Here is a 21,839-nt window from a genome sequence, read left to right on the forward strand (position 1 = left end):
TCTTGCAAATGTGCAGAAGTATTTACTACGGCCGTGGTGTACATGCAAAGTAGTAGCGTTTCAGAAAAGGTGCGTTTTCCGCCATTTCCACAGAGACAAGCTCTTTTCGAAAAGTTCTGCCTTGGGATCCATTTTCAAAAACAATCAGAGTTTTGCGCTGGACAACATTACGTAAACATTTCGCCCAGCTTCACGACGATGGAGTTGGAGCATTTTCAAAAAGTTGAGTTTTACGCAATAAAAGTTTTCTCTTTCAGTTGAGAATGTTTTTGTGTAAATGAGGCCTAAATCATATTTCTTCCTGATGAAATGACCATAACTGTTTTCTTCATTCTCTAAAGATGCACTGTGAACTGTCTGCTGCTAAATACTTTAGTTTTCCGTGTTGTGGCAGCAGTTGTGATAAAACCTCACTCTGCCTGTGTTGTTGTCGTTTCCCAGGCCGGCTGGTTGACTCTTCTCTCAGACTAGAATACACAGTTTCAACACACAAACAAAAGCAGCTCAGTTCCCACGACAAATATGACAAGACCCCTGGTCTGTTTTCATTGGCTGTGTGTGTGTGTGTGTGTGTGTGTGTGTGTGTGTGTGTGTGTGTGTGTGTGTGTGTGTGTGTGTGTGTGTGTGTGTGTGTGTGTGTGTGTGTGTGTGTGTGTGTGTGTGTGTGTGTGTGTGTGTGTGTGTGTGTGTGTGTGTGTGTGTGTGTGTGTGTGTGTGTGTGTGTGTGTGTGCTCCCTGCTCACTCAGTGTGACGAAGCAGTGCGTGTCCATTTAAAGGTGAAGTTGTAGAAAGTGACCACAGTGACTGTTTATCCAAGTATAATGCAGGTAGAGAAAGAAAGAAAAAAAGCTTTCCGTTTGTTTCTTGTCACAGGTGGTGGTTCCCACGCGGGTCGGACAGGTGTACGTGTACGACACAGTGAAAACGCACCAGGACGAGTACGACGTCCCCCCCAGACATCAGGACATCTATGACGTCCCGCCCACCCGCCAGCAGTACAGCACACAGGTCGGACTGCACTGGACCCATTCACCGCCACAGTTATCCGACATTTCACCCAAATATCTTTTTATTCTGCTACCAATGATATCATATAAATGAGTTTATACGAAATCAAATAAACTTGCTCCTTGTTGTAACAATCCAGATTGAATCAAACGGTGACTGAAAATAAACAAGAATACAAAGCTCAGAACTGAAGAGTCAATTCCCACACCTTCAAAATGAAAAATAAAAAAACAATAATTGGTTAATAACTGAGATGCAGTACAACACAAATACAAATCTATCTTCCTCAGCTAGTTTTAATTCTTTAATATAGTTCATGACGGGCATCCATGCTCAGTTTGTCTGCTGTTTTTTACTGTTTCTATTGTGTTCTTTACATTCTTGTAACTTCTGCACAATATATCAACCTTCAAGGGACAAATTCTTATCAAGCTGAAGTTAATATGTAATGTAATGTGTCTTTCTCAGGGTGTGTTTGACAACATTCATCCATTGCTTGGTTGTTGGTCCGTAGCTCTTCCTCCATACTGATGCAATAAGTCTGACAGGCTGACGTCGAAGTTTTTAGTTATTGGAAGTCTAATTTTCTGAGAATAATAAACCCAGGAAGAAAAGTTCTGGATCCAATCAAATGTGTTTGGAGATTGTTTTTACCTCTTCACTGAAACAGTGTTGTATACGTCTGCTTGGTTCGTCTTCTATTTGTTCCCTTCCTCTGGGCTCACATAAGTCTACATTATCTATTCGTGTTGGACTATTTTTAGATCAAGTTTGTGTGAGCTGAGGTATTTTCAGGTGAGTGATCTGTCAGCAGGGGGTAAAACTGTGATATGATATGTGTTATAAGTCACAATCTGTTTGTACTTTTCCTTCCTGAGGGGAGAGTTGAGGTCTGGAGAGGGATTGGATCATAAACGCCTTCTGCAATTCACTTCAACCAACAAAAACAAGCTGCAGATTTCCTCACACCTGAGGCTTTATTTGTTCACATGTGATCCTATAGGAGCTTTTTATTCTTGCACACAACTCAACCATGAAGTGTTGTCGTGGCTCACAGTCCAGACACTTGTCTCTGTCTGTCTGCAGAATATTAACATTTAATGAGGTGTAATATTCAGCTTCTTAGCCTGGAAATACTGCATGAGTCTGAGGTGGAGCGCATTCATACACATCAGGCAGTTTGTGATCCTGCATGGGACTTTAGTCCATTTTGAAAGTTCAACTTGTGCATAAATTAACAATGTTAATTGAATTTGTAAACACACACATACACTTTATTTTTTAGAGTTCATGATGCTGAATCAGGAGGTCACCAACATACAACTGCAGCAAAATGAGTGCTGGAGTCAGAGAGCGACAGAAAGAAAAGAAGAAAAACGAGCTGAATATAAATCAGAGTGTCGCTGTGAATTTGGCCTGTTGTTACAAACAAGAGCAATTCTTCCATCTGCCACATTACTTCTGTGTCCAATGCAGCAATGGAGCTGGATTCAGAAACAGAAAGCTTTTCCTGCCTGCTCAGGGCAACTAAATCGCTTGCACTGCAAGAATCTGGGCGAGACTTCACGCAGACAGAGAAAATTGCAGACTGGTCTTCGGGTTTGGAAACGGAGGGACAGTTGCATGAAGAACCAACGTGAACACAAAGCTAGTTGGTGTCCATCATGGATCAGTATGAGTTGAATTAGTATGTTGCCCCGGAGTGACATGTAATGTAAAGTACAGCTTATTTATAGACACAATAGAATGACTGTCAGAGAGAGAGAGGTTAATATATAACCTATAATATATATATATATATATATATATATATATATATATATATATATATATGTATATATATATAGGATGGAGTCCTGCATTTACAGCAAACACCATTACCATGAAGTTAAACACAAGGACGCCATCTAGTGGAGAGGCTCCTCCACCCAGAGTGTGTGGGCTTGTTTTAGTTATGACTCAAATGTTTTACCTTTGTAAACCTGGACGAACCCCCACCATTCCTGTACAATTACAAGAGAAAGTTGTTTTTCTCTTTCCAGTTTCTTTGTCATGTCCTGTAACAATGAGTTCCTTTTCTCTGAGGATAAACTCTTTGGGTGTTTGGTGAACTGGAGCTGCTTCAGCTTCAACAGTTTCAAACTTTCATTCTGTAGTTTTTCACCACAAAAGTCGCATCCAGCTCAAATTGTGTCCGTTGCTTCAATGAAGCCACGCTCTGTGTAGCGCTCTCTGTACACTCTTGGTTTCTTTTTCACTGATTCCTCTTTCTCTTCAGCCGGACACCCTCCACCCACCGTGTTCTCCAGCCTCTCGTCATCAACAAATGTACAATATCAGATTTTGTGTCTTTCTGTCGTTGTACAGCAGTGAGATGAGTATCTGACTCTGGAGGACAAAACATGTTCTACTTTTTAAAAAACCCAAAAGACTGATAAAGCATTTCCTGTTGTGCAACATCCCCCTGATAGAGGTGAAGATTTGTCATGTGCACGTTTCCTGACATGCGTGTTTCTCTCTGTTCAGGTCTATGACACCCCTCCTATGGTGGTGAAGGGGCCCTCTGGTGGTCAGGACATTTATGACACCCCAGCAAGCACAGAGAAGAACAGTCAGCAAACGGTAAGAGGCTTGCTTTGGATTTGGTGTGAAGGAGCAGAGTCCAATGCAGTTCAATACAACACACTCATTTCAAGGCACCTTTACAAAGAAAGGCCCAACAATTCCACATGAGCAAGCAGAGGAGACGGTGGAAAGGAAAACTGCAGCCGACTTCGAGGTGGAGCCTTTCTGTTGAATCAGAAAACTCTTGAAGGTTTCCTATTGGACGGTGTGCCCCCTAATAGCTCTAAAGTGTAAATAACACATTGAGAGCTTGTGTATGAGTGGGAAACAGACACGGTATCCTAGTTTGGCCACTTTAGACTTTTCGAGCACTTCGACATCCAGCTGTGATGAACTGGAACAACAGGATAAGGATTTTTTTGAACCAAAAATGTGCAAGATCTGTTATTATTTTTGCAGTTTTCAAGCCATTATCTCTTTATTTATTCTGTTTCTAGCAGAAATGTTTCAGATAAATTCATCTTGGTCTTATCTGTGGACCAGATTGTTGGTATTAGGATTGGCTGAGCCCTGTGAGTGTGTTCAGTATCATCATATTTCTGTAAATCGAGCTTGACAATGGATTAAAGGAAATTTAGAATGAAAGAATGAAATGCAGCTACAGTTGGGACACTTGTGACTAAGATGGACTGTCCCTATTCTATCACAGTGATTTGTACAATGTTAAATGAGAGACCAGGTCTTGGTACTGTGTGAGGTGCATGTCACAGTACAAACACACTGACATGAACTCTGTTTCCTGGTTCGTGTCTTCAGGTCTATGACTTCCCCCCCTCCGTCAGCAAGGACGTCCCCGATGCTCAGCCAATCCGAGAGGAGACATATGACGTCCCGCCCCACTTTGCCAAGCTGAAGCCCCCGGTCACCGTCCCGCCCTGCCAGTACCTGCAACACAACCTCAACAACGAGGACGACGACGAGCCGCCGATTCCAGAGGACGTGTACGACGTCCCGCCCCCCATCCTGACCGACAAGCACTACCGCAGAGACAGAGGGGGGGTCACACAGGCCGCCCAGGAGATCTACGACATCCCAGCCATCCTGCGCACCGGAGCCCACGCCACCCAGGATGTGTACGACTTCCCCCGGGAGCGAGAGGAGGGCGGCAGGGGGAGGGGAGACCAGTATGTCTACGACGTCCCACCACAGGTACGGAGCTGGAACCACTATCTACCTGCCTTCTGCTGAGTCGGCCATCATGCTGATGCATCCTGGGGCAGTGGAAGCCCAGAGTCCAGAGAAACAAAGTATGCAGGTTGGAATCCCACAGCTGACAGGGGACTGTGTGAAGTATGATTAGCTTGTGTTGGGTGTTGTATTACGACAGTATGTTAAACTCACAGGATTTACCAGGCGACATGGAGCTCACTTTAGTCTGCAGAGCAAGAGCATTTACCTTCAGCATTTACATTCTACTTTAGATACCTTTCACTGTTTCCTTTTATTACAAAGACATTTCTGAATATTAAGAAAAAAATTCACATTGAAGTAAAGCTCCTTAACAAAACTAAATATATATACAGGCTGGAGGTGTTGATGGTCCAGGACAAATCCTCAGATATGTGAGTTCCAAGGAATTTGAAGCTGGAGACCATCATCCCATTGATGTTCATGGGATTATGTTCTCCCTGTCTACTCCTCCTGAAGTCCACTAGGAGTTCTTTGGTTTTGTCTTGGTGAAAGTTACCCAGGAAGTCTTCTGAGCTGAACTCCAACCAGTCTGCAGGTGTTTTGGTCCAAGTGTGTGGCCTGTTGACACAAAAACACTTTCAAGTGAAAGCAACATTTTTGTTGCGTTTTAGGTATCAGTTTACACAACGGTGCTCGGAGTCAATGAAAATGCAACTTTTTGAAAGTGCCCCAACTCCGTCTCAGTGGAAACACCTTTCTGAAACAGCCATTGCTTCGCATAGCATGCTAACCTCATCGTTTTCAGTGGTTCTGCTGTTTGCGTGGTTTTAAAAAGTGGCCGTGTAAACGCGAAACTTTTCTGAAAGTAAGACAGTATTGCTCCACAATACAAACCTTTAATCTTTACAGATTAAAGGTTTGTATTGTGGAGCCATCACTCCCCTCACAGTGTGTGTGTTATTTAAAAGCTGCTGTTTTGCAGGTTGTTCGTGACGCCCAGTCCACCAGTGAGGAGCTGACCGTGACCTTCAAGCGCCTGTCTGCGTCCAGCACGGGCAGCACGCGGAGCAACCACTCCGCCTCCTCGCTGGACATGGTCCCCGTCCGGGACACCTCCTCCATGGCGGCCTCTGGGAAACCCCTCATCCTGGACCTGGACCAGGCCATGGAGCGCCTGTCCCGCCTCCAGCAGGCGGTGGAGTCTAGTGTTTCGCTCATGATGTCATTCATCACGGGGAGCTGGAGGAGCCCCTCTCACCTGGAGGGGAACTTGGCGGCCATCCATCAGGCCGCCGACCGTGTACGTGCCGCTGTCAGGGATTTCCTGGAGTTCGCCCGGGGAGCCGTGGCCAACGCCGGCCAGGCCACCGACCGCTCCTTACAGACCAAACTGGGCCGTCAGGTGGGGAAGATGGAGGAGGTGTTCCAGAGTCTGATTCAACACAGTCAGAGTTTGGATGCCGTCTCCTGGTCACACACGGCGCTCGCAGCCCCGCCCCCGGGAGGCGACGACTTGGACCGACTCATCATGACGGCCCGGGGCATCCCAGACGACACCAAGCAGCTGGCCTCCTTTCTCCACGGTAACGCCTCGCTGCTCTTCAAACGGACTGCTCGGCAGCAGCAGCAGCAGCTGCCGCTGCCTCCCATCCCCGGGGAGAACGTGACGGGGTCGGGCAGCGGGAGCTACCAGGGAGGGGAGAAGGTGCACATCCAGTCCCGGCCCCTCCCATCTCCACCCAAGTTCACTGCTGCAGACGAAGAGGAAGGAGTGGAGCGGCCCTACGAGACCACGGAGGAGGGCTGGATGGAGGACTACGACTACGTCCACTTACAGGTAGATACACACTACTGTGGTTCTTTCTTTGTGCAGCGGTGGTGGAGTCAAACGTATGGAGTCAAACGTATGGAGTCCACACTGGAAAAGTTGTGGAAAAATGTGACAAGGAAGCAACTTTATTTACAAAGCACTAAATTACCACAGGGGAACAAAGTGATGTACAAGGAAATACATAAGATGTAAAAGTGCACAATTTGCAGGTGATAAAATAGAGTAAAGATGTAGATGAATATACAAATAAAACAAATGCAGTGGAAACAAAGCATAAAGCCCATGGGCCAAAACATCCACAAGAAGCTCCAACCTGTCCAAACCACCTAGAACATTGTGAACATTTCAAAGAAAACATTGATCTTTAACACATTTCCTGAGAGTCAGTGGTGCGTCCAGGAAAGGTAGCAAACTAGCATTAGCCTCACAGCCGTGTTGTCAGGGTGAGTTTGTAGAAACACGCAGAATGCAACAGCGATAGGAGGCGTTTTAAGGACATTTCACTGTATTTTGCACCAGAATATTTTCATTAAAATTGGCTTTATGTTTCCAGTACAGTCATTTTCTATAGGAATTGTTAGATTTATGTGAAAATATAGACATTTCCATCACATATACTGGTCACAACAGAATTTAAAGGTTTTCATGGCACTATTTTCCTGATCCGGTCCACTCAGGGTGACATTGGGCTCCAAGTTGCCCCTAAACTAAAATGTGTTTGACACCTCTGTTTCAGCTGGTGAAGCACTTTTGCTCAGCATTAATGACGAATCAAAATCTCCAGAATTTTGAGCTAAACCAACTGGGCACACTTCATTTTAAAAGCAACCCACCTTTCCAAAAGCTTTCCAAAAACGCATGGCTGCTGGAGTTTAACATGAACAGTGTGTGTTTGAAGCCGAACCACAGTGTTCAACGTGTGAGCACTATGAGCACGAGTTGTGTTAGCTTAGCTTAGCTTAGCTTAGCTTAGGTTAGCTTAGCTTAGGTTAGCTTAGGTTAGGATAGGATAGGATAAGATAGGTTAGGTTAGGATAGGTTAGGTTAGGATAGGCTAGGATAGGTTAGGATAGGTTAAGTCAGGATAGGTTAGGTTAGGTTAGGTTAGGATAGGATAGGTTAAGTCAGGATAGGTTAGGTTAGGTTAGGATAGGTTAAGTCAGGATAGGTTAGGTTAGGTTAGGTTAGGATAGGATAGGTTAAGTCAGGATAGGTTAGGATAGGTTAGGTTAGGTTGGGATAGGTTAGGTTAGGATAGGTTAGGATAGGTTAAGTCAGGATAGGTTAGGTTAGGTTAGGATAGGATAGGTTAAGTCAGGATAGGTTAGGATAGGTTAGGTTAGGTTGGGATAGGTTAGGTTAGGATAGGTTAGGATAGGTTAAGTCAGGATAGGTTAGGATAGGATAGGTTAAGTCAGGATAGGTTAGGATAGGTTAGGTTAGGTTAGGATAGGATAGGATAAGATAGGTTAGGTTAGGATAGGTTAGGTTAGGTTAGGATAGGATAGGCTAGGATAGGTTAGGATAGGTTAAGTCAGGATAGGTTAGGTTAGGATAGGTTAGGTTAGGTTAGGATAGGATAGGTTAAGTCAGGATAGGTTAGGTTAGGATAGGTTAAGTCAGGATAGGATAGGTTAGGTTAGGATAGGTTTAGTCAGGATAGGGTAGGTTAGGATAGGTTAAGTTAGGTTAGGTTAGGATAGGATAGATTAGGATAGGCTAGGATAGGTTAAGTCAGGATAGGTTAGGTTAGGATAGGTTAAGTCAGCATAGGTTAGGTTAGGATAGGTTATGTTATGTTATGTTGTGTTGTGTTATGTTATGTTATGTTATGTTATGTTGTGTTGTGTTATGTTATGTTATGTTATGTTATGTTATGTTGTGTTGTGTTGTGTTATGTTATGTTATGTTATGTTATGTTATGTCGTGTCGTGTCGTGTCGTGTCGTGTCGTGTCGTGTCGTGTCGTGTCGTGTCGTGTCGTGTCGTGTCATGTCATGTCATCATGTCAGGTCATGTCATGTCATCATGTCAGGTCATGTCATGTCATGACATCACAGTGAAGAAACAGTCATGGGGTTGTGTGCTCACCTCTACCAGCACTATCTTGGCTTGTTTGTTTCCAGTGGTGGGCAGACATGTCAACTGATGATCCTCTGAGATCAGATGCGTTTAGATAACCTCTTCTAATGCATATAAATCATAGTTTCAAAAACAGCATGTCTGTTTGTTGATCTGTCAGGGAAAGGAAGAGTTTGAGAAGAACCAAAGACAGCTGCTGGAGAAAGGCAACATTATCAGACACAACAAGACTCAACTGGAACAGCAACAGGTACCGGAGTCTTTCTCTGTCACACTCTTTCTTTTGCACTTTTCCTTCAGCTTGTGTTTGACCAGAATGAGGAACACTAATGGAGAAGAGAATAGCGGCCGCGATCGGCGTCAAGCGTCTTCCCATGCTATCATCGGTGTTCATGAGAGAATCACATGACGGCGCTCTCGGGGCGAGAAATGGCCGCGCCCTGCGGTGGCATGAACTGTTGGTGATACAAAGTGATTTTTACCAAAAAGAACATCCAAATATTGCCAAAAAACCACGAGCCCATTGGGCAAGCTGGGTCGATGATTCACTTGCCGAGCAAAGTTTTTATGGGCCCCGGATGTTCGGGCAAGCCTTCATGGTGAGCTCTGACTGTATATGGAAAAAACATGTAAATGTGTCTCTGGTATTGTTCAGGGGGTGTTGTACATGTGGAGCCGGGCCCTAGTGTGGTGTAGACTCACACAACAGCCCCTCACAGACTGAACACTTTGCTGGTGGGTTAGAGTTGTGAGTGAGCACCAGGTTTCACACACCAAAGAGAACAATCCCTGGAATTGAACAGAGTCCTGCTAGCTGTGTGGTGACGGTGCAAACCACTGCACCAGCTTGTTGGTCTCAACCTGAGCAAAAGGTTGCTTCTCCTTATTCATTTAATTATTACTAATGAGTTCTTGATGAGTATAATAGTATGAAACCGATGTATTCCTTCTTGTGCATTTTGCTTGTAATGAAGAGTAGGAACTAACAGAATAGCTTCAGTTGTTATTGATCTGAGCATTAAACAGAAGCATTCCCAGTCGGAGGGGGTCGTGTGTGAAGGCTGACTGACAGAATGGAGTGTCAAACACATCTGGCTCAACCTCCAAGCAAATTCGAAAGATTTCAAAGATAACATTGATTTATTTGAACAAAAATGTTTTTATTTCTTCCTATTTCCTTTGTTTCTTTGTATTTCTTTTTTTTTGTTTTCTTCTCCTTCTTCTGCTGCTCCTATTCAGCAGTTAAAGCAGACAATATTATGTAATTCGGAGCCTTTCAGTGTCAAAACAACTTGCAACAGGAAGCGATTTGGAATCTATGGTGGCCTAGAAGTGCACTGAACTGTACATATATTCTTTTTTAAATCGGCTACTGTTTCCTGTTTCCATTTAACATTTCCTTTATGTCCGTATGTCTGTCTTATTTCTGTTTTAAATATGTGTTGCATTTTATTTTTTGGGGCCTTGTCAAAGATACATTTCTTGTCACTGCTTGGGGCAGACAATAAAATCTAGCTATTTATCAAAACAGTACCAATTAGAGAAAACACTACCAAATCCAAAAAACACGACAAAATCAATCAAACTCAGCAGAAGCATTTGGAAGCTGCTGACAGCAGAGTCGTCACTGATTGGACGCGCTGCCAGTGGCTCGGTCACCGCTGATTGGACAGAAACAGAGTCTGTCTCAGGAACAGGAAGTCATTCCTGCTTACTGACGTACGGTGAGACAGACCGTCTTCCATAGTTAAGAGACAGAATATCTTGTCCTCATTGGACCCTGCAGGGACTGACGGCTGGCCGAGGCCTTATTGAAGCTTTGATATTTCATTTTAAACATGGTTCATTATTCGAAGCTTCTATGACACACAGTGCTCAAGGAGAACATCTCGTGGTCAAGACAATTAAGAGCAATGGAGACGTGCTGTTGCTTGGTTCATAGACAGCACGTCCAATCAATGAGGACTCTGCCGGCAGCAGGTACCTGATGGTTTCCTTGTGTTTTGGGGTTTGGTCGTGTTTTCGCTAATCGATAATGTTTGGGGATTTGGTAGAGTTTTCCACTTCAAGACCACCACAGAAATATCTTCCTGTTGTCGCCTTTATTATAGACTGGCATGGCTGCTGGATCTGAGCAGGGTGGGAACGCTCAGAGAGAGGAGGGGGGGGGCTAACACAATCCTTGTTGAGGATATAACCTGAATGAACCTGAACAGCCCTTCCTCATACAAACACAAGTTTCTTATCAAACAAACAGGTGCATAAAGAAGTGAGGAAACAACAAGGATTAGGGTTAGGGTTAGGGATTTTGTGATGAATGGAAAGGTGTGTGTGTGTGTGTGTGTGTGTGTGTGTGTGTGTGTGTGCGTGTGTTACTTGCGATGATAAACGTCAGGTTAATTACCTCATGCAGTGCTTTGACGCGTCCTTCAGCACATGATTATTTCCCTATAGGAGAATTGTGGCCGTCTTTGCCAAACGATAATCATCATTGCAGAATCTTGTAAACAAGTAACTGTATCTTTAAACTTGTTTTGCTTTCAGATTAAACAGTTTGAGCGTCTGGAGCAGGAAGTCAGCCGGCCAATCAACAACGACATGACTGGCTGGGTCCCCTCGGCGCACCACCCGCTGGCCAATCAGCTGGCCCACAACGGCTCGGCAGGCTCCGCCTCCTCCAAGCTTTGCCACGGCGACCGGCAACTGCTCCTCTTCTACCAGGAGCAGTGTGAGCAGAACATCACCACGGTAACCAACGCCATCGACGCCTTCTTCACTGCCGTCAACTCCAACCAGCCGCCGAAGATCTTCGTGGCGCACAGTAAATTTGTCATCCTGAGCGCACACAAGCTGGTGTTCATCGGCGACACGCTGTCGCGCCAGGCCAAGGCTCCGGAGGTGAGGGCCCGCGTGGCCCAGACCAGCAACACACTGTGCGAAAAGCTCAAAGACATCGTGATCAGCACGAAGACGGCGGCGCTGCAGTACCCGTCCCCCGGAGCCGCCAGGGAGATGACGGAGCGGGTGAGGGAGCTGGCCGGGTGCACACAGCAGTTCAGGATGGTCCTGGGACAGCTGCTGCTCATGTAGGGGGCGGGGCCAGACACTCGGTCAGGAAAGGTCCCAGGAAGCAATGCGGTGAGGCCCCTGCAGAGCTGGGTGGGAGAACCTGGAGCTCCTGGAGGGTGGAGACAGGCGGAGGCTCCCCGGCTCTCCCTGCGGGGTCTGGGACCCCCATATGAGAACGGGGACCCCGCATCACTCCTCCCTCCTCCCTTTATACTCCAGATGAACTCAAGTGAACGTTTTCTCTTCAGTGGGCTGGGCCAAAGGCTGTAAAGTAATCTCTGTACATATTTAAGTTCCCTATTTAGTCAGAAAAGCAGAAAGAAAAAAAGCTTCTAGTATATAACTATGAATAAATGGTTCTTTTCTGTTTTGAAAAAAGAAAAGATAAGAACAAAAGTGTAGTTTTTAGATGGTATCTATTATTGTTCTTGATATTGGTATACCACATAATTATGACTCTTGATCCTTGTATCAATATTGTTATGGGTGTGTAAATTCCAGATGTTGTGTCTGATTATGTCTGAGCGCCTTCTCATTCCTGACAATGACACACACACACACACACACACACACACACACACACACACACACACACACACACACACACACACACACACACACACACTTCTGGATGACCTGATGCTCGGTAAGTTGCTCCACACTGAGTTGAGGCCACTGTGCTGCCAAACGATGATCTTTTCTGGTCAAACTGTGTGTGTTGTTTAGTAAGAGGCATGTCTTGGAGAGAAGGAGGTGGAAAAGGTTCAGCAAATGCAATTAAACCTGCATTTCTCTTGTTTTTCTCTGACACGGTTATATTGGCTTTCTTTTTATTGTAAAAACTGTCACAACAAAGTGTTTTTACTTCATCCACCATATTGCCAAAAGTATTCACTCGCCTTTGATTTTACTAGAGGATTGAATATGTCAGATTGTTGAACAGCTTCAACTCTTCCAGGAAAGCCTTCCACAAGCTGTGTTTGTGAGGATGGACTCAGGCTCCCTCTAATTGGTCCCAGGGGTTCTGTCAGGACTCTGCAGGACAGTCAGACTGGATCCTCCAGGTCTTCCTGGACCTTTGCTCTGTGCACTGGGGAGCAGTCATGTTGGAACAGGGAGGGGAGGGGCTCTCCAAACTGCTCCCACCACCACCAGACTCTACACTTGGTGCAAGTGTTGATGCAGGAATATCTAGTAGTGAGGAAAGTTCCCCGCTGGAAGTAGCATCTTATCTTTGCACCACGCTGGAATTCTCTGAGCTCCTGAGAGCAAATCATCCTTTCACAAATGTTTGTTGAAATAGCCTGCATGCCGGGCTGCTTGGTTTTATAGCCCAGTGTCCAGGGAAGAGATGGGAACACCTGACTGCACCGATTTGGAGAGCCGAGAAAATACTTTTGGCAATATATGGTAAGGTGCTTCATTGTTGTGGGAGATTCAGTCCATCCAGCTTCAGGAATTACAACCACCACTCCATAACTGCTCTGTCATTTGGAGTGATGGAGGAAGCAGGAAGTGGATAGTGGACACCTGGATACTCTGAATGTATCATGAATGTTTACTGCATTCAGGTTGTGGAGACCAGGGGGGCCAACATGAGGCCGGTGGGACAAAACACCAAGCAAATTGTACACATTTCAAAGAACACATTGATTTTTTTATTTTTTTTTTACAAATGTCCTGACAGTACAAAATCTAATGCCAAGACCTGAGCTGAGATGTCAGTGATGCTGCTGCCGTGACAGATAGCAAGCTAGCATTAGCCTCAAAGCCATGCTCTCAGGGTGAGAACTTTAATGGTCATTTCACTGTATTTTCCCCCACAAGGTTTCATTACAATTGGCTTTATGTTGAGATCGTTGCGCTGATCAGAAATAATTGTTTTGTGATTTTATAGACATTTTCATCACATGTAGTCTGCAACACAACAAAGAACAACTTTAAAGTTTAAATTTGAAGGTTATTATGGCATTATTTTAGCCTTCCAGCCCCGCAAGATGATATTGTTCTGTTTGTGGCCCCTGAATTAAAATGTGTTTGACTGATGATGTAACCTGTCATGAAATGATTGTGTCTATAATCTGGATTGAGTTGAATCATCAGCCTGTTTAAGAACCGTCCGAAAGCAACTTTGTTCCTGCATGAAATATAAATGGATTGAAAGTCTTTGTCAATATTGAACAAAATATCTAACATAACATAAAGGATTGACTCAAGAAAAAAAGAAACACTTGATTTAATCCAAGCTGTCAAATTTGGGGATATTTTTATTTGCTGTCAGTTAAAACTCATAAATTATTAGATATATATTACTTAATCTCAAAGTTTTCATTTTAAGGAATCATCCATCCATCCTCTATCCTGCTTTATCCGCGACACACACACACACACACACACACACACACACTTCGGGGGTCAATTTAGGGTGATCAATTAACCTCATATGGATGTTTTTGCATTGTGGGAGGAAACAGGAGAACCTGCAGGAAACACAGACGGGAAGAACATGCAAACTCCACACCGAAGAGTCCGAGCGGCTCTCCACTGCTGCCATTAAAATCTCATTTATATGTAATCAAGCCAAGATATATGTACTGTTTAGATGAACTTTCTTTTGTCTAGGATATATTTAAAATGCACCTTCATTGTTTTGCATTATGGAAGTAAAACTGTGCCATCAGATTCCCACCGACATCTCTTGCTTGCTTCTGGGACCGTGTGTAGTTCACTGTCCCTGGGATTTCTTGGCCACGAGACCCCAGGCACGCTCCAGGCAGGCTCACGAGCCGTGCGCGAGCACAGTGACGACACGCCGCCCAGAATGAGCGCACGGAGCGCCTCTGGTGGCCGCTTGGGTGATTACAATCTCTTGAGAGGTCGCCACTCGGCGGACACATCGAGTCATTGCATTCTCCCTCCGTGCGCCACCGCGCCCCCAGTGGTCACATCAGTGCTTGCAACCTCTCGTCACGCCGCCATCCGGTGGTCGTATCGAGCCATTGCACTCACTCTGTGCGTCGCCGTACACCCCTAGTGGCCACGTGGGTCATTACACCAGACCACTTAAGTTTGCCTCCCCCTGGTGGACATCGGTGGTCTTTACACTCACTCCCCACTCAGCCAACACACACACACTTCGTCTCCACCCACCCGCACTCTCACACACACACACGCACACACACACACACACACACACACACACACACACACACACACACACACACACACACACACACACACTTTGCTGGCTTTTGTTTTGTCTTGTTCATTCGTTTTGTGCTGTTTTGTGATTCTGCTTGTTGTTTATTGATTAGATGTAATTCGTAGATTGATGATTTAGGAATAGATTTGTTAATAAGCGCCTGATAAGTTGAATTGAACGATTCTTGGTGGTTTGTGTGTGCTTTTCTGTGACAATTGCTGGTTGTAATAGTCTGTGCTCGGATTCACAGCCTTCTTTCCTGTTTCATTTAATTGTGTTATCATTTTGATAAAGAATAATAACTTAACTAATTTAAATGAACTTTTCTTTTAAGACTGATGCTTAGTTAAACCCTATCTTCAGCTGGTGCCCCGATTTGTGGTGATTGAGTAATGGTAATATTAATTAACTGATAGTTTTAAAGGTTGAAATCATTTTCAGTGATTTTAATACCCTGAGTGATTTAAGACACTTACGAACCCGGGCTCATGAATGCAGGTTCATTGCTTGGATAACCCGCATTGCTTTTAAATCATTTTGGTGTTTTATTGCATTTTTGTGTCGAATTACTCGAACTAATTATTTATTGATGTTATCGCTCACTGATAACAACTTGATTGGTTTCTAAAGCTGTTGATCATTGACTTTGTGGCAGATAATTATTCTTTATTAATTAATAAATTAACAATTTATTCTATTAATAACTAGGATTGTTCTTTAATGCTTTTGCAGTGGTTTTCGTGCATCGACATTTTGATTATCTGGTATGATTAACGGGATATCTCACAAGCTTATTCAGTTAATAATCCTAACTGCCTCAAACTCATTTTCAACTGTTTAGTGCATTCAAGTAGCTCTTTGTCTTAATTGATAAACCACAGCTTTATTTAATTAAGACGAACTTCCATAATCCATTGTTTTGGTGGTTTACCGCTTGTGATCAGCAATCATCAACGGATAAAGAGCGCTTTGCTCCAAATTGATGATTTGTTTATATGCAAATTACTTCCGGTGAGTTACACCCTTACGGTAACCGCTCACTACAGTAATTTGCATATTCCCATCGAACGCTGACCCCAACACGCCCAACAGAGTAGCAATACAGGCAATTGCCTCGGGCCCGAGCTAAAAGGGGCCCCGAGGTACGGCTGACATTAGTCAATTTCAATGACAAAATAATGTAACGGCTTTAGACGCTGCAACAGCAGCACATCGAAAATCCCCTGCACGAGGCCCTTTCAGAGTTGTCACTGGCTAGTTTCCAGCAGGGAGCCCACCACTTCAGCGACACAAGTTGAAACCCCAGAACACATGTCAATGACACGTCGGGAACCTCCCTAATGAGGCCCCACTATTACCTACTCAGTGTGCGGTACTTGTCAAACCCTGACAAAATTAAGCAACAAACCCCTCAGGGCACATGGAAAGAAAAGAAAAGAAAAACAAGTAGAGGATGAAAAGAAAAAAATGATGTTGGTAAGTGAGACTGTGTAAGCTATGTGTGTTACATTATAAAAAAGTTAGTCCCAGTTAGTCCCAGAGACTTTGTCCCAAACTTTGTCATCCATCCAGAAACGTTAACTGCACATTTAAGTCTGTGTAAAGTGAAGTCAGCCATTTTCTTCTGAACACATTCAAAAAGTGTGTATACTGTATATGTATATATTAATCATTCAAATTTGACAGTGTTGTTAACAACACACTTCTGTGGTAAGACAAACTTAGAACACATATTTATTCTTACTTTCCACCAATTTTAACAGCTTTATTTTAAGTAGTATTTTAAGTAGTCCAGTTTTGCAAAGCAAATAAGCAAATAAGTCTTGTTGCCAATGTCTGTGTACATACATTCATCGCCATACAATAAGTTAGTCCTTTGCTCCCAACCCCCCTGGGTTTGATGCATTGTGTTTGTAAATATAAGGAAATTACTGCAGATAAGTTACATGCAGATGATGGCTAGCTCATGGCATGTTTATTATCTAAGAGTTTAAGCATTAAATGGTTGGGCTACTGGACAATATCCCTGGGTCTATCAGGGTCCAGCTTGTCATTCTGTAACAGTGATTTAGTGAGCTGCTGCTGGCTGTCTGCTCCTGTGGCAGTGTTACCACCCTCTAGTGTCTGGGCAGGTAGCTTTGTTGCTTTACAGTTCTAAATAACAGTGGAGCAGTAAGAGACAGACATGATTATCAGTGTTCGATTGAAGAAAGTGTCGTTTGATTTGATCAATAATGTGACAGTAAGCTTGCTTACTGGTCCTAGCACTTGGTTGACACTTACTGTCATAAAAAGGTTATGACAGTGCAATTTCTTATACCTGATTAAGAAGAACAATAATGTAACTCAATTACAACTTATAATGTTTGGTTAGTTTTTTAAGGGGAGGGGAGAGGAGTTGTCAGTTTTTTCTATTTCATTTAAATAGATGTTTTTTTCCCAACCTCAGCAGCAGCAGTGATGGAGTGTGACATGTAAAGCCAGTTACACTGGTCTACACTGGGCAGTGGTTTTTTTCACTTAGTTAATGCTGTCCACACCATCCTGTGTTAATGTCACCACAAGGTGTTTAGAGTCTAGAGGTTTGTTAGAGGAGATTGCTTGAATACTGTCCATGTGTTGTTGTTGTTGTTGGCTTGCCCTGTTTGTGCACGTAACAAGACCTCTCATTCTCGCCCCTCTGGTCTTTTGCAGCCACTCCCAGTACCCACCCGGCCATGGGCAGACCTGTCCATTGACTTCGTCACTGGCCTGCCTGACGCAGAGGGTTTTTACCACTATCCTCACTGCCGTGGACCGTTTCTCCAAAACGGCCCACTTTGTGCTCTAAGTGAAACTCCCATCAGCCAAGAAGCTGGCAGAGGGGATGTTGGCTAATGTGTTCCACCTTCATGGGTTCCCGTGGGACATTGTCTATGACAGGGGGCCTCAGTTTGTGTCTCGGTTTTGGAGGGAGTTTTGCAGGTTGTTGGGAACAACTGTGAGCCTTTCATCTGGGTACCACCCTGAGTCAAATGGCCAAACAGAGAGGCTGAACCAGGAGCTGGAATCTATCCTTCGTTGTCTGGTCTCTGAGCCTTCATGGTACAGGCAGTTAGTCTGGGTAGAGTATGCGCATAATTCTCTTCCCTGTTCATCTACTGGGCTGTCTCTGTTTGAGTGTGTTTATGGTTACCAATCTCCCCTGTTCCCCGCCTTGGAATCTGAGGTTAGTGTGCCTTTAGCTCTGGTGTTGGTACGGTGATGCAAGCATGCCAGAAGCAGGCTTTTGCAGTGTTCTGCAGAGTGTAAAAGACTTGCAGATCGGCGTCGGGTTCCTGCCCCTACTTACACTGTTGGTCAGCGGGTGTGGCTTTCCACCCGGTGCCTGCCCATCTGCTCAGATGCGAAGAAGCTGTCTTCTAGGTTTATTGGACCTTATCCAATAGTTAAGCTTGTTGGCCTTCAGTTCGCCTTCGCTTGCCCCGCTCACTACGTGTGCACCCTACCTTTCATATCTCCAAGGTTAAATCTGCCAGGGCTAGCCCACTGGTTCCCTCCTCGAGAGCCCTTCCGCCTCCCCGTGTGGTGGTTTTTACTGTCAGGTGGCTTCTGGCAGCTCGCCGGCGTGGACATGGCCTTCAGTACCTAGTTGACTGGGAGGGGTATGGTCCTGAGGAACATGCCTGGGTACCTGCCAGGGACATTTTGGACCCAGTTGGTGAGGGAATTCCACCGTCAGCATCCTGACATGCCTGGGCTATCCGGTGCCGGTCGTGGAGGAGGGGATACTGTGAGGGACTAGGCTGAGGATCTCTCTTTAATAGTGGACGGGTCACATGTCCTGTTCCACACCTGCAGCCAGTCTGCAGTCATTACCATGTCAGCTATATATGTCCTGTCTGTGTGTTTGTTCATTGTTGGTATGATAGTCATCGATGTCTAGTCTGTCCTGTTCGCTGTCTGGAGTCTAGGTCGGATGCGCACCCCAGGTTGAGGAGCAACCTGCATCTCACGTAGGTCTGTGCTGTCTATTGTTAATAAAAACTTGGTTAAATGCACCCTGCCTCAGAGTCCTGCAATTGGGTCCTGTCTGATACCCGTGACACCCATAAACCATCCGACCAACCCTGGTGAGAAGTGTAAACTCTGTAGCAGGTTAGAATAAAATAAAAATAAAAACAACAAAAACAAAAACAAATAAGATAGGCAAACATAAGGACAAACTCAAAAAATGCATAAACCTTCAGCTGCATCATTGCCACACCAAATAGTTCTATGAAAAATGTCCACAATTAAAATGATCTTTAAACAATTTAAGTTGATCTTGTTGGTGGTGCAGCCAACATCTGTTTCTCCTTCAGGATCCACCTGCAACATCTCAAATCAGATTAGACAGTTCCATCCATCCATCCATTTTCTGCCGCTTATCCAGGCCGGGTCGCGGAGGCAGCAGTCCAAGCAGAGTTGCCCAGACTTCCCTCGCCCCAGACACTTCCTCCAGCTCCTCCGGTGGCACCCCAAGGCGTTCCCAGGCCAGCCGAGAGACATAGTCTCTCCAGCGTGTCCTGGGTCTGCCCCGAGGCCTCCTACCGGAGGGACATGCCCGGAACACCTCCCTCGGGAGGCGTCCGGGGGACATCCGAAATAGATGCCCGAGCCACCTCAGCTGGCTCCTCACGATGTGGAGGAGCAGCGGCTCTACTCCGAGCTCCTCCCTGGTGACTGAGCTCCTCACCCTATCTCTAAGGGTGCGCCCAGCCACCCTACGGAGGAAGCTCATTTCAGCCGCTTGTATCCAGGATCTCGTTCTTTCGGTCATGACCCATAGTTCATGACCATAGGTGAGGGTAGGAACAAAGATCGACCGGTAAATCGAGAGCTTCGCTTTTTGGCTCAGCTCCTTCTTCACCACGACGGACCGATACAACGTCCGCATGACTGCAGACGCTGCACCGATCCGCCTGTCGATCTCACGCTCCATCTTTCCCCCACTCGTGAACAAGACCCCAAGATACTTAAACTCCTCCACCTGTGAGAAGGGCACTCCACCGACCTGGAGGGGGCAAGCCATCTTTTTCCGGTCGAGAACCATGGCCTCGGATTTAGAGGTGCTGATCCTCATCACAGCTGCTTCACACTCAGCTGCGAACCGCGTCAGTGCACGTTGAAGGTCCAGGTTTGATGGAGCCAACAGAACCACATCTTCTCCAAATAGCAGAGATGAGATCCTGTGGTCCCCAAACTGGACCCCCTCCGGCCCCCGGCTGTGCCTAGATATTCTGTCCATGTCGGTGATGAACAGAATCTGTGACAAAGGACACCCCTGCCGGAGGCCAACGTGCACTGGGAACAGGTCCAAATTACTGCCGGCAATGTGAACCAAACTCCTGCTCCGGGCATACAATGACCGAACAGCCCTCAACAAGGGACCCCGGACTCCATACTCCCGGAGCACCCCCCACAGGACGTCTCCAGGGACGTGCTCAAATGCCTTCTCCAGATCCACAAAACACATATGGACTGGTTGGGCGAACTCCCACGAACCCTTGAGCACCTGGTGGAGGGTATAGAGCTGGTCCAGTGTTCCACCACCAGGAGAACCTGGTGGAGAGTATAGAGCTGGTCCAGTGTTCCACCACCAGGAGCACCTGGTGGAGGGTCTAGAGCTGGTCCAGTGTTCCACCATCAGGAGCACCTGGTGGAGAGTATAGAGCTGGTCCAGTGTTCCACCACCAGGACGAAAACCGCATTGTTCCTCTTGGATCCAAGGTTCGACTAACGGCCGGACCCTCCTCTCCAGTACCCTGGAATAGACTTTCCCGGGGAGGCCGAGGAGTGTGATCCCTCTGTAGTTGGAACACACCCTCCGATCCCCCTTCTTGAAGAGAGGGACCACCACCCCAGTTTGCCAGTCCAGAGGTACTGTCCCCACCCGCCACGCGATGTTGCAGAGACGAGTCAGATAAAAAAAAAAAAAATCTTAAATCTAATTTAGCATTACTTTTAATTTTAAGTATTTTCTATTTATCTTCTATTTTATATCAACACATAAAAGCATCTCTAGTTGGATCACTGTGCACCTTCCTGTGTCAGTGTCTCTCCCATGACACCTTTCCTCGACAAAAACACTGTCTTGTGAGGAGGTCATGTTTCCACCTCAGACTCCTCGTCTGTGGTTTTTCCGATGCCTCGCATCAATCTCTGCAGAGAACCCACGCTCTGTCCTGAACCTTCTTATCAGGCAGGTGGTGTTCCCTTTGTACCACAAACACCATCTGAGTCTTTTAAGTTTAAATTTTAAATAAATTAATGAGTGTATTACCATTATGGTTAACACTAAAATAGTTTCAAACCCAGTTTAGTATTCATTCACACATGACTTAGTTTTAGAGCAGCTTTAGAAGGCTGCTGTTTTGTTTTTGATTCAAGTCCCTGTTCAGTGTGGCGAGGTGTCCCCTACACAAATACTGAACTGTCTCTGTGCGTCTACTGTCTGTACTGCAAAAGAACTGAAGGAAGACAACATGGCTGAAATGATTGAATAATAAGATTCTAAATCACCCAAAACACCAAAAACAAACAAACAAGCAAATAAAAATTGCCAAAGCTGTACTGAAAGAAACATTTGAAAGGGCAATAAGTCAAATAAGTGTTAGAAATGTTTAAAATGTCTCAACAGCACCAGGAATATTTCTAAAGTCAGAGGAGTCAGATTGTCTAAAATGTCTTAAAATGTCACAGATGTGTTTGTCAAAGTGTATTTTGGACACAGAAAGAGGAATAGCTGTATCTGTAGGCACACTCATGTTCGCTCTGAACCATGAGGCTCATGAGATGAGCCCCTCTTTCCTCTCTGCTCTCTCTCTCTCTCCTTCTCTCCTCTCACCAGTCCAGAGTCTAGTTTGTAGG

At 45.3% G+C, this 21,839-nt stretch overlaps 1 protein-coding gene across 3 annotated transcripts in view; it reads left to right on the plus strand.

The window, feature by feature from the left end:
- Positions 1 to 13,792, plus strand: part of bcar1 (BCAR1 scaffold protein, Cas family member) — a 115,762-nt gene extending 101,970 nt beyond the window's left edge. For 2 of the 3 annotated variants that reach the window (XM_080504259.1, XM_080504260.1), the window contains 6 exons: positions 875 to 1,009; positions 3,536 to 3,631; positions 4,391 to 4,783; positions 5,748 to 6,602; positions 8,838 to 8,927; positions 11,222 to 13,792. In XM_080504259.1, coding sequence (XP_080360385.1) covers positions 875 to 1,009; positions 3,536 to 3,631; positions 4,391 to 4,783; positions 5,748 to 6,602; positions 8,838 to 8,927; positions 11,222 to 11,767 — 2,115 coding nt within the window. In that variant the 3' untranslated portion in view covers positions 11,768 to 13,792. The remainder of the gene's footprint in view (positions 1 to 874; positions 1,010 to 3,535; positions 3,632 to 4,390; positions 4,784 to 5,747; positions 6,603 to 8,837; positions 8,928 to 11,221) is intronic. The other variant, XM_080504261.1, reaches the window with a different exon arrangement.
- The last annotated feature ends 8,047 nt before the right edge of the window (positions 13,793 to 21,839 follow it).

Source organism: Blennius ocellaris (genome assembly GCF_963422515.1).
Source record: "Blennius ocellaris genome assembly, chromosome: 11".
NCBI classification, from domain to species: domain Eukaryota; kingdom Metazoa; phylum Chordata; class Actinopteri; order Blenniiformes; family Blenniidae; genus Blennius; species Blennius ocellaris.